Source organism: Hypanus sabinus (assembly GCF_030144855.1).
Source record: "Hypanus sabinus isolate sHypSab1 chromosome X2 unlocalized genomic scaffold, sHypSab1.hap1 SUPER_X2_unloc_9, whole genome shotgun sequence".
Lineage (NCBI taxonomy): Eukaryota > Metazoa > Chordata > Chondrichthyes > Myliobatiformes > Dasyatidae > Hypanus > Hypanus sabinus.
In genome coordinates this window covers 257,026-270,798 of record NW_026779009.1, presented here as the reverse complement: position 1 = coordinate 270,798, position 13,773 = coordinate 257,026, and the positions used below count along the sequence as shown (strand labels likewise).

The 13,773-nt window shown below is 45.1% G+C and overlaps 1 protein-coding gene across 1 annotated transcript in view; it reads left to right on the top strand.

Moving 5' to 3' along the window:
- LOC132385996 (E3 ubiquitin-protein ligase TRIM39-like) overlaps positions 1-2,784 on the top strand; it is a 30,459-nt gene extending 27,675 nt beyond the window's left edge. The window contains exons 7-8 of the mRNA XM_059958235.1: positions 2,381-2,450; positions 2,590-2,784. Coding sequence (XP_059814218.1) covers positions 2,381-2,450; positions 2,590-2,784 — 265 coding nt within the window. The remainder of the gene's footprint in view (positions 1-2,380; positions 2,451-2,589) is intronic.
- Positions 2,785-13,773: the final 10,989 nt, after the last annotated feature.

Below are 13,773 nucleotides of genomic sequence, written 5' to 3'. Positions count from 1 at the left end.
ACAGATTTCTTAATGTGTTGACGATGAAAAATCAGGCTGGGATAGACTAGGATGCAGATACTCCACCCATCAGATCTTCATTTACAGCTTCCAACATAACACCGGTTACACCGAGATACCTTTCTGCAGCTTTCACAATCATTTTATGTTTTTGCCAGTAGGACGAGATGTCTGATCAGTACAATTCACCACATCCATTATAAACATCACAAACTCCATTGTATCCACCAGTACAGTAACTTTCCTGAGAGAACTGTGATGCGGACATATATCCACTGACCCCCTAGTCTATTCTCTGACTGGGAACACTTTATTAAGTTTAGCAGTCAAAGTCAGGTTTAACTTTTTGCAAGGTCTCTGCATAAGACACACCCAACTGTACTTTAACCTGTTGAACTGATCCGCCTCTATTTTCCTAAGGCAACATAATTGCTGTTTTCACATTCCCACCTCTCTACATGACTGAAATTCACATTAACTAATCATCTCATTTGACCGACATGTTCCTCTGCCAGTGACAGCAGGGACAGTGAAGGGTCTGAACTACGATAGGCCTGGTGGAAATCTGTCCCAGACTCAGACCCTCCTTGTCTGCTCTATCGCTATGTCGGAGTTCAGCAATACTGTTGTAGGTGGTCGTCGGCCGCGGCATCTATAGGGACGGGCGTGGCTCTCCGTCCACACCTCCTAGTGTCTGTTCCGGCGATGTTTGCCAGACCTCCCTCAGCCTCTGCCGATGCAGAGAAAATTGCTCCACCTGCCGGCAGCAGGCACTCTGGGAGTTAAGAAACACGATCCTCCACACTCTTGGTGAATCTCCTCTGGAGACCTCCTGCACAAAATATACTTTGTATAGAATACAACAGTTTAAGAAACATATCAGGTCAGGCACAATCTCCTGAGAGGAATACTGTCGAAGTTTCCGATCAAACCATTGAGAGTGGCCCTTCCAGGCTGCACTGGTGCCCACCAAAATTGTCCCATCTGCCTGCGTGTGAGCCAGTTCCTCTGGGCATGAGTTAGCTTGAATAGTCTCATGGGCACAGGAGCTGAAAGGTTATTTTCCCTGCTGCTGGAGTCTTTGACTAAACCTTTCCTATCCTATACTTAATCACAATGCCTTTTAAATTTGTATCAGTACTGGACTATAATGAAGGTAGTGTTTAGTCTCTTATCGAGCAGTGAGGTGGATTATTTACTCAGAGCCTGGTAGGATATACGGCAGGTTATTGAGAGAGACAGGAAATGACATCACTGGTGACTTGACCAATATATTTGTGTTCTCTATAGCCACGAGTAAGATCTTAGAAAAGCGCTGATAGATCTTATTCTGTTATTTAAGAAGGGGATGGATAATCCTGGAAAATATAGACACGTGAGGGGTAGACACGTTTCTGGAGAAGATTCTTAGGGATTGGATGTAGAGTTATCAAACTCCTCACACATCAACATACCCATCGTCTCCTCCAGAGTGTGATAGTCTGTTTCCCGACGGCCCTTTCGGCCGGCACCAGGACCATCCCTCCCGTCCATGTACCTGTCCAAGTGTCTCAATGGAACCTCATTTCTCCACTTCCACTGGCGTCTCATTCCACACTCACACTGTCCTCTCAGTAAAGAAGTTCCCTCACATTTTACCCTTAAACCCTCTTCCTTTTACCCGGAACTTATGACGTCTTATTCAGGCCTCACCCAACCTGAGGGGGAAAAGCCTCAGCTTCGATGCGACAAAACCCTTTGAATTTTTCTCTCCTACTCGGGCCCTCACCTCCTGGAAACATCATTATTAATGTTCGCTCTAATCGTTCAAGGTTCTTGATGTTTTTTCGTGTAGATTGAAGACCCTGGATAGATGCACGGAGCTTAGAAAAATAGAGGGCTGTGGGTAAGCCTGGGTAGTTCCATGGTAAGGACAGGTTCAGCACAGCTATGTGGGCCGAAGGACCTGCATTGTACTGTAGGATCAAAATTTCTATGAACCAAACTGCACACAATACTCCAGGATTGTCCTCAGTAACTTCCTTTACAACTTCAACATAACATTGCAATTCGTGAACTCAGTACTCTGATTCATGAAGGCCAATGTGCCAAAGGCTCTCTTCATGACCCTGCCCTGAACTGTGGAACTGTATTCCCGTATCCCTCTGCTCTCCGCAGACCACAATCCCCGACCAGTCACTGTCTGAGTCCTACCCTGTTGTTCCCGGCAAAGCGAAACACCTCACATCCTCATTACATTCCAGCTGCAAAACCGTCAGCCCATTTATCCAGCTGCTAAACCCATCTCCAAGTTTCGATAATCTGCCTCACTGTCACTCATGCTCTGTATCCAGGTGTCAGCTGCAAATCCAGTTTACCATATTCCCATTGAAATCCACAGTTACGTGGAGCTGTGGAGGACGATGGCGCCTAAAGGCTACTCCTTGTTTGCAACTTCGGAAAGAGCTCTAGTTCTATTCTAATATCTCTATTTTCCCTCTCATGTTGCTTCTGAAGACCCGACCTGGAATTACAAACTGACTTTGGTTCTTTGCGGGAATGGGACCCGTTCTCGGAGTCTGACGACTGGCCGTTATTCGATATACCAAGGACAAGGGCGAAAACACCAGCGCGCCTTCAGTATTCCGGGATTTCGTGGCTCTGGAGGCGGGTGGAGTCGAGGTCGGTGCCGTTGCAGGAAATCGGTGCGTCGTGGGAGCCGGAAGATCGAAAGCAGCGAGCTGGCTGCTGGCCGTGTGCCCAAAGACCCGAGTTCCTCGGGCACAGAGCTCGGAACTATCGTAGCAACATCTTAAATCAGCGAGCTGTTTGTTATGTCCTCCCTGTCGTTGTGAAACGGGGACACCCATTTTCCCTTATTAGAGAAGGAGAGAGAGAGAGAGAGAGAGAGAGAGAGAGAGAGAGAGAGAGAGAGAGAGAGTGAGAGAGAGAGAGAGAGAGAGAGAGAGAGAGAGAGAGAGAGAGGGGGAGGGGGAGAGGCTGTGGTATGTTGAAATACCGGGTGAACGTGTAGTCTTTGGGGTTCTGCAAGTCTGTGTTTCTATTGAAGCTTTGCTGCACGTTTCAATGCTCGGTGGAGGGCGACTGGTGGGTGTGGGGGAGATGGTTGCTTTACTACTGCTTATGCGTGGGTGGGGTGAGCTGAGGGGAATTTGTGGTGCTAGCATTTAACTCTCATTCATTCTTTGGGGCTCTCCTCTGTTTTCGTGGATGGTTGCGAAGAGAAGAATTTGAGGATGTATATTGTTTCCATTTCTCTTACATTAACTACACATTTGGAACATTTGATACCTTTGAAATACTTCTATATCCTGTCCCTCAGAATGTCTGACAATAAGTTAACCGTTGGTGTCAGGCTCATCCGCCTCTACTTTCCCGGCTCATCGTCAGAGCCTTTCTGGAACAATGGAAGCTAATCTATAGCACCTCACAGGTGTCCAAGCTAAGGCTCTTGCAGTTTCCGTACTCGACTTCCACAAGGGTCAATGCGATGCCTTGTCACTAATTGGAAATTGATCTGCCCTGATTGAGCCCATTAAACTATAAGATACAGGAGCACAATTAGGCCATTTGTCCCATCGCGTCCGCTCCGCCATTTCCTCATGGCTGATCCATTTACTGTCCGCCACTGGCCCCCATCTCCATCCTTCACTCCATATCCGTTCAGGCCCTGAGCAGTCGAGAATCTGTCAACCTCTCCCTTAAATATACGTAAGGACTGCACCCACTGTTGCCTGTGACAATGAATTCCACAGATTCGCCATTCTCTAGCTGAACATATTCCTCTTGCTCTGTTTCTAAATGAAAGCCCCTCCATTCCGAGACTGTGTCCTCTAGTCTTACACTCTCCCACCAGAGGTATGATCCTCTCCACAACAACTCTGTCAGAGCCTTTCACCATTCGATAGGTTTCAATCGGGTTACCCCTCATTCCTCTGAATCCCAGTGAATGCAGACCGAAAGCCATCGAACCTGGAATCATGTTCGTGAACCTCGTTGAACCCTCTCCAGTTTCAGCACATTCTTCTGAAGATAAGCGGTCTAAACCTGTTCACAATACTCCGTTTGAGGCCACACCGGCACTTTATAAATCCGCTACATTACATCCTTGCCCTTGCATTGTAGCTACCTTCAAATAAATGCTAATATCGCCTTTTCTTTCCTCATCACACCCTCGAACTCTGAAATAACCTTGAGGGAATCCTGCACAACGAGTCCCTGTTCTCAGTGCTTGTCCGTGTTTTGCATTTTCTCTCCATTTTGAAAGTACTCAACCCTTTCATTTCCTCTACAAGTGTGAATGACCATACACTTCCTGGCACTGCGTTCCCTCTGCCACTTCTTTGTCCATTTTCCTCATCTGTCAGTCTTTCCGCAGCCTCGCTCCGTCCTTAAAACTATCTGTCTCTCCACCCATCTCCGTAATGTCTGCAAACGTTGCTAGAATGCCGTCAATTAGATCATCCAAATCATTGACATATAACGTGAAAGAATTATCACAACACAGTCGTCTATCGAACAACACTTCTCACTGGCAGCCAGCCGGAAAAGGCCCCTCTCTTCCCATCCTTCGTCTCCTGCTATTCAGCTAATGCTGGAATTATTCTTGTTGTATTTTATTCCCTCTCTGATGCTGGCTTCGACTTCTCTTGTCAGCCACGGTTGTCAATCTGTGATATTCTTTGCCAGAGACGTCATTAGGTATATCTACGGCAGAGGTTAATAAATTCTTCTTTAGTCTGGGCAGGAAGGGCGACGGTGAGAGGGCAGGAGATGGGGGCCGAAAGGGAAAACAGAACTGCCAAGATGAAAACATGGATTTCATGGGTCAGATTTCCCGATTCTGCTTCAGAATCTGATGGTCTTGTGAAGGCTGAACAGCGAGATGCTCTGGTCCACATAGGGACCAATGTCATGGGTAGGAAGAGGGTCCATATTTCTTCAAAGTGAGTTCAGGGAGATGTGTGCAAAGTTAAATGGCGGGATGTACAGGGCTGTGTCCTTAGGATTGCTCCCCATGCCACAGTACCAATGAAATCAGAAGTATGAAGATTATACAGTTTAACGTGTGACAATGGAGCTGGTGCAGGCGGGAGAGCTTCAGATTTTTGGATCATTGGGCTCTCTTTTAAAGTGCATCACCATACACGTCCTGGCACTGTATTCCATCTGCCATTTCTTTCCTTTTTTTCCCGCAGGTGTCAGAGTCCCTTTGCAGCCTCTCTGCTTCCTCAAAGCTACCTGCCCCTTCAACATCCTTCATATCGTCGGCAAACCCTGCGACAAAGCCATCATCCAATTTATTGATATAGAATGTAACAGCGATCGGTCCCAACACAGACGTCTGTGAAACAACACCAGTCACGGCAGCCAAACGCGAAAAGGCTCCCTTACTTCAGACACTTTGCATTCTGCTAGTCAGACAATGGTAGAATCTTCCACGTTTGTTAAGCAGCCTCATGTCCGGCACCTTGTCCCCCTCGGGATCTGAACCAAGTAGCTGAGAGATTGCGGAGGCGTTAATAATGATCTTTCTATAATCGATAGGTTCTGGCGAAGTACCAGGTAACTGGAAAATTGAAAATGTTACTCTACTATTTAAGAAGGGTGGACAGCGGCATAAATGAAACTATAGACACGTTAGCCTGACATCAGTGTTTAGAAACTTGTTGGGAACGATTGTTAGGGATAAGATCATGGAGTACCTGGAGGCACATGACGAGATAGGCCAAAGGTAGCATGGGTTCCTGAAAGGAAAATCCAGCCTGATAAAGACCTACTACAATTTTCGAGGGAATGACAAGCTCATAGACAAAAGAGATGCGGTAGATATGGTGTATTTGGAAATTCCTAGCAAAATTGGAGTCCATGGCAATGCAGTCAGGCCAGACTGGAAAAATCTTCTAATGATGCGTTTTGCGAGGAACCGATGAATAAAAAAAAGCTTTGACCTCGTTCATGGGGCTGTATTACAGAGAACTCAACACCCCGACGGATTTAGCGGAACAAATTTGCAGAGAGATCGTAGATCGCAAGAAACATGAGATTGGTGTTATAGTGGGATATTAGTTACCTTGCAGTTCAGGTGCAAATCGTCCCTTCTGTGAAGGTCCCAAAATGTTCCCTTACACACATCTGTCAGCTGCTGTCTGTCACAGAGACTGGGAACAAAGTAAAACCTTTCTGTTTGACTTCCAGTAACTCGTGGCTTTCCAGAAGTGACTGTGCTGGGACCATTTCTTTTTAACCTCTCTCTCAGTGACTTGGATGACGCATTTGACGGGTTTGTGGCCAGAATCGTCAGACTGTGAGGTCACTGTGCGTGAATGGGAATTGATGGACATATCCAGAGACCCATTATTCGGTGGCATTCCGAAATAGTTCTTTGACTGACATTTGGCCGGCCATTGAGGAACCGAGTTGGATTCAATTTTGTTATGAACAGGGAAATAACTGCAACTGGAGAGAGTGCGATACTTGATCGGCGATTAGAGAATGAGAGAGGGCAGTGGAAAAAATTTGTGTAGAGAACACTTTGCATCTAGTGACCACAAGGTCATTTGTTTCACGGTAAATACGCATAAAGTTAGGTCTGGTGTCAAGTGTGGATTAGGACAGGCTGTTTTCTGGCAAAAATGAGAATTTGGGAAGTCGGAAGCTTCAAAAAGTGTAACTTTGGGAGTAAAATCCTTATATATGTCTGACTGAATAAAAGGTAAAGTTGAAAGATAGAGGATTCTTCGGTCCTTTTTGATGTTGAGGCCCTGGTGAAGATGGTGAAGAACCTGGTGAGGTTCACTACCGGTATAAGAAGGCCGGAACAAATGAGGTGCTCATGGAGTATAAAATAGAAGAGAAGGTAAGACACTGACGCCACAGCAATTGACATTTTTACGACAGTTAATTGAAGCATCCAGACTGCACACGGTGATTTCCATTTAACTAATTATATGAATTCTAAAACAAATTGATTGCACCAGTGACTATTTGGTTTGTCATATTAAAGGGGTGAATATCACTTTGTAGACATCACTTTCATTTTGACACGAAATCGGCTTTCTGTTATTCAGTGTTAAAAAGCCAAATAAAACCATTGTGGATTAATGTTGTAAAACGATAAAACATGAAATCTTCGAAAGTAGGAATGAATACTTTTGAAAGTGCTGTAAAATACAAAACATCATGCGTACAATTATGAAACATTAGGACCCATGTTGTCCTTGATCCTGGTGCTGTGTGTTCTCACTCCTTAATGTCTGCTGCCCAATGGAAGGTGTGAGACGACAGAATGACGGGGTGGAAAGGGTCTTTGTTTATGTTAGCTGCTTTCCAGGGGCAGCTAGAAATGCAGCTGGAGTCAATGGAGGGGAGTAAAATTTCTATGACAGACAGTGCTGAGATCACAAAGTCCATCTCTGACATGACTTTCACAAATTGCCACACCTCACTCATCTGGACTGAAAACCTTTTGCCAGTCCTCAGCCAACACAACAAGCTGATCAAGAATCACTTGTATCAGAATCAGAATCGGGGTTTTATTTATCACCTGTATGTGTTGTGAAATTTGGAAACTGCGACCGTCAGGTAGGAGGTACAGAAGCCTGAAGGCAAACACTCATCGATTCAGGAACGGCTTCCGACCCTCTGCAATACGATTCCTGAATGGGCATTGAAATCTTGGACACTATAATTTTTATTATTTTATTTTGTTTTCTCCTTCCATACTATGTATCGTAGTGAACTGCTGCTGCTAAGCTAACAAATTCCACGACACATGCCAGTGGTAATAAACCTGATTCGGATTTGTTAACTTACCAGCAGCAGTGTCATCCAATACATGAAAACATAGAAAGGGAAAAAAACAAAACAAGTAAAACAATAACAATAAGTATATATGCATACGTAAAAGTCGAAATATGCTGCAAATACAAAAATTATATATATTATTATAGTGAGGTGGTGTTCATTGATACAATGTCCATTTAGGAATCGGATGGCAGAGAGGAAGAAGCTGTTCCTGAATCGCTGATTATGCGCCTTCAGACTTCTGTATTTCTTTCTTGCCTTTAACAATGAGAAGAGGGCATGTTCTGGGTGATGGAAGTCCTGCATTATTGACGTCGATTTTCTGATGCATCACTACCTGACGATGTCTTGGATGCTACGGAGGCTCGGGCCCAAGATGGAGCTGACTAACTTTACAAATTCTGAAATCTGATTTGGGTCCTGCACAGTAACTGCCCCCATCCCCACCAAAGAGTGAATCGGCCTGTTTGGATACACTTCACAGTACATTGAGAGATGTTTTTGAGCGACTTCCATTACTAGTTCTCAAAGAGAACTCTGCTAGACTAATCAGATGGTTCACTGCTGCTCAGCGATAAAATACAAAATAAAATCCTGTGTACAATTAAGAAACATTAAAGAATAATAGAAATACTGGAGTCATGATGCTCATTATAGGTCTGCTGGATAGAGACGTTTATACACATTCTGTCCTCAATAATTCAAAGAGATTGAAGGATAAGGTTGCAGGGTGACAAAACGTGGCAGGAGCACTTGGAACGAAAAACAAATCCCGACCAGGAGAAAACAGCACCTGTTCTTTCAGCACAGTTCTCCAGCAGTTTAAGGACTGTGTCCAGCTGGAACATAACACACAAGTGCTCCTGAAAGTCAAGTGTTAACCCCTACCTACCAACAACCAAGCATTGCCATCCTGGTCCCTTTCATGATAGCTTATGAAGAAGCATGTGACTTCCCTCCCAGAGATGATCGTTGTTTGTGCACTCGACTCTTGACGTCTTGGACCCCATCACCAGACAAGAATAAAATTTTCTTAAGAATACTCTTAAGAGGGAAGCCAGGCTAATACCAGGTCAGGAAAATGCCAAGAGTTTCTCTAGCTATGTTAGGAGTAACAGTGTGGCTTGGGAGAGAGAGGCACCATAGAGAACAGTAGGGTCTCCTTTTCGTGAGCCGCAGGGAATGGGTGGGATCATGAATCAATCAATGATTTCTTCTTTGTGCTTACGGGTCCAATACCATGGTTGCTCAATGGATAATGCAAACTTGGGAAGTTGCTTTGGAGGACATTCATATTACCAGCGAGCAGTTATCAGTAGACTAAACTGCATTAAGTGGAAGAATCATCAGGGCCTGACCCACTGCTTTGTGGACGGACAGAGAAAATTGTTGAGGTCCACTGAAGGTTGCTGCAATGACTGAAGAGTGGATAATGTTGTTTTACTTTTTAAAGAGCTGTCAGGGACAAGCCTGGGAACTGCAGGTCAGTCAGCCTGACTTCAGTAGTTCGGACCCTACTGGAGAGGATTCTGGGGGCAGGAATCACCTGTCTTTGGATGGACTGTGTCTGATCGGCAGGAGTCAGCGTGGATTGTTTGCAGGAAGTTGTGGTTGATGGATCTGCAGAGGTTTTTGAAGAGGTAAGTTGTTGGATTGTTGCCCAGCAGCAGAAAGGATGTTGTTCAGCTGGAGAGGGTGCAGTAAAGATTCACAAGGAGCGACTGGGACTGAGTTACAAGGAGAGACTGGAAAATCTCTGTCTGTGCTCCCGGAATGGAGAAAGCTGAGTGTGGAGCGTATAGAAGTGTATAAACTCTGAGGGGCATGGCAGATAAAGTGAATGGCTGCAGTCATTCACAACAAATATCATCTAATATTAGATAGACCAGATTTGTGGTGAGGCGAGAATGATTTAAAGGACGTGGGGAGAAACGTTTTTTGCACATTCCTCTTCTCATCTTCGTGATGAGATCTTCTCATCTTAGTTCTCATGTGAACTATCTACTCCTGGTGTGAGGAATCTCTAGTGTTGTCCATTTTGCAGTCAGTTACAGAAATGTACAGGACAAAAACGCGGCCATATTGACCACGGTGTGTATTATAGAATTCCATTTAAACTCTGTCTGATCCAGATCCCTCTCTATCCATTCACCTGCCCGAATGTCTGCTAAACATTGTGATTGTGTCTCCTCTGCAGCGTTTTCTTGCAGCTCGTACTATATACCCACAGCTCTGTGGAAGATGGTGCCAAAGTGTCTCTTTTGATCTTTCCCTTTTCTAAACGTTCTGCCCTTTCCCAGCTTAGTAACTTTCATCCTATAAATGCGTCACCAGAACTGCCCACAGTACATTGTGGTCTCACCAATGACCTGTACTGTCGCAACATGAAGTCCCATCTCCTGTACTCCAACATCTAACTGATGAATGCCTTCTTCAACACCCTACCTGCACTTCCAGAGCACAGTGCACTCGTAATCCTTGGTCTGTCTGCTCTCCAACACTCTTGATGATCCGACTAGCTGCCACAGATACCACTGTCGGTGCCCCCTGTTAAATAGTTTTCTGTTACAGAGGCTCACTCAGAGCTCTGAACAGTGCGGTATAGGAACAGATCCTTCTTCCCACCATGTCTGTGCTGAACACAATGCCACATTAAACAGAATCACTTCTCTCCCTATCTCACTATCATATCTGCTTCCATCACTCCCCATTGGCAGCCCATAACAGGCCCCACCACTCTGTAAATAACACTGATCTACCACTTGCCATGTTCACCAAAAGATTTAGGAGCAGAAATAGGCCATTCTGCCCAATAATCAAGAACAGAGGTCAAAATTCAAATTGCAATTATTATTATTTTATGTGCAAATGAAACAGCCTTGATACTCGTCACCTGTCCGGATCAGCAGACACCCCAACGCACAGAGCAGGAATAATTTCAAATAGTTCACAAATCGACTGTCTCCATTTCACAAAAGCAAAAGCAGAAGTCAAACTTCATATTGCATTTATTATTGAAGTCTTTATAAACGGAAGAACCTTGAGATTCGATACCGCTCGAAATCCAAAGGCTCCCACAAGTCAGTGTGCACCCCCGAATCCGCCCACTCACCCAACTCTGTGCAAATCAGTGTGAACTCACAAATCTGTGCTCACTGGCAAACGCGCATACAATCCTTAAATCAGTGTGCACCCCGAAAACAATTCCTGTGCACCCACCCTTCACATCCATAGCCCTAAATCTTAGCACATCCGTCAAGCAAGATCAGCCGCCGAATCACTCCTACCTCTCCAGATCTCCACTGTCTCCCGTTCCGTGTGCATTCAATATTCGATAGGTTTCAAGCTGATTTCTCCCTCATTATTTTGCCCAGAACCATCAAACGCTCCTCAAAGGTTCACTCTTTCATTCCCTGTTCAATCTCCTCAGAGTTAAGCCCATGATATCGCTGTATCCGTTACAAACAATGCAATGCTGTATAGTTCCCCGAAGCAGTGTACACACATCCCTCTGTTGTCCCAGCCAAGTGTTCTCAGTCGCCAATCCGTCACGACAAAGCGCCAGCGTTGTCTGCTAGGTACACTCTGACACAAAGACACACACGGGACCTTATATAAAATTCAAAGATGCAGACACACAATGATACATTAATCATGAAAACATTATGAACTTTGAACTTTTTTTATTATGGAGGCAGCTATTTCGAGAACTGTTTGAAATGAGTTTTGCTCTCGGAAGCTCTGATGAGTCTGTGGCGATTTCAGTGGGTTTGGGGGTACACAATTGACACATTGACTTGCTGATTTCTGGGCATGTTGGCGAAGACGGGTGTGTACACTGATTTCGGAGTGTCAGTGAATTTCGGGGTGCACACAACTTTGGGCGTGTGAAGGTGCACAGGGATTTGGGAGAGCAAATCTATCTGAGGCACCGCACAGAATTGGGTGTGTCGGCGGATTTGAGGATGCACACAGATTGGGGTGACATTGGATTTGGGGATGTGATGAATTTCAATAATGTTTCATTTAATAATAAATAAACTTTGAACTTTGAACTGTTTTCTTGCTATTTGATTTAAGGTGGAGACAGCTATTTTGTGATTTGTTTCAAATGACAACTCCGGGAGCTGCCATCAGGTTTATGGTGCGCACCGACATGGGTATGTAGGTGGATTTGGGAGTGACGGCAGGTTTGGTCGGCGCACGGATCTGGGTATGTAGGTGGATTTGGGAGTGTCGGCAGGTTTGATGTGCGCACGGATCCGGGTATGTAGGGGGATTTGGGAGTGTCGGCAGGTTTGGGGTGCGCACGGATCTGGGTATGTAGATGGATTTGGGAGTGTCGGCAGGTTTGGGGTGCGCATGGATCTGGGGATTCACACTGATTTGTGAGCGAACACTGAGTTGTGGTTCATGCGGCTTTGTGGGTGTGCACAGATTTGGGAGAACACACAGATTTACAGATTAGAGCAGATTTGGGAATCCCTGTGGATTCCGAGTTTGTCAAATTTGATTCATTGATACAAACTTTCATAATAAATGCAACCTGAATCTTAACCTCTGTTCTTGCTATTTTTCAGGATGGAGGCAGATATTTTGAGAACTGCTTGAAATGATCCTTGCTCTGAGATAATGTAACTTGTATGTGGGGGCGTCAGCAGGTTTGTGCTCCGCACAGATCTGGAATTGTCGGTGGATTTGGGGATGTCTGTGGATTCGGAGTGGGCTCGGATTTGGGGGTGCACATAGATTTGAGGATTACTCTGACTTAGGGATGCTTTGGTGAATCTGGGGGTGCACAGGGATTTGTGGATGTGAGCGGTCAAGGGGTTTGTCAACGACTCGGTGGATTTGGGAAACCCAATGATAAAGATAAGTTTGGTGAGGTGTGAAGAGCTAAGGGGATGTCAATGTTTATACGAGCATGTGTGCGTGTGTTTGCAATTTAAACTTGCTCTTGCTACTTTTAAGGTGGACGCATCTAATTTGTAGAGTGGTTGAAGTGAATCCTGATCTGTGATAGTGTAATGTGTAGGTGTGAGCACGGATTTGGGGTGCGCATGGATTTGCGGATGTGCGCATATTTCGGGACTTATCGGCGAATCTCGGGGTGCATTCAGATTTGGTGGTAAATGTTGCTTTGAGGATAAGCACAGATTGAGGGGTAAGTCAGTGAATGTGTTAGTGCACTGGAATTTTCGGGTGTCTGTTGCTTTTTGGGTGCACACTGATTTGAAGGTTCAAGGCAGTTTTGCCAGTGAGCACAGATTTTTGAATCTGTTGTTGGGGTGTTTGCGAATTCGGGGGTGAGCGCTGGCTTGGGGGAGCTGGTGGATATGGAGGTGTGTCAGATCTCAAGGTTGTTCCATTTTTAATGAAATATTAATACATTCAATATGCATTTTGGCTTCTGTTCTTGTTTTTTAAATTGAGGTAAGTATTTTGTGAAATGGTTTTTGCTCGGTGAAAATATAATGTGCATGCGGGGGTGACTGCTGAAATTGAGCTGTGACGAGTCTCAAGTTTGTTTTATTTCTACCTATGTTAGTAATAAATGCAATTTGAAATTTGGCCTCTGTTCTTACTTTGTTACGATTCAGCAGCCATTTGTGAAGCGTTTGAGATGAGAGTTCGAGAACATCTGCATTGCGGAGACAGACGGGAAGGGGTTGAACCTCGGAGGTTAAACTGAATTGGAGGTGCACGGACACGTATATAGTCGGGCAGGGACAAGTACAGACACAGACACAGAAATACACTGACGCACACTAACACTCATAGACAGACACAGACAGACAGTCAGACAGACAGACACACACACACACACACACACACACTTTCTTACCGTGTTCTGTGACACCTACAGAGTGACATGATTTAAACATACCCCTCCCCCATCCTCTGGACTACTCAATTTCATGGCATGTGTTCGGGTTAGGGATTGGTCCTGGATGAGCCCCCAAATGA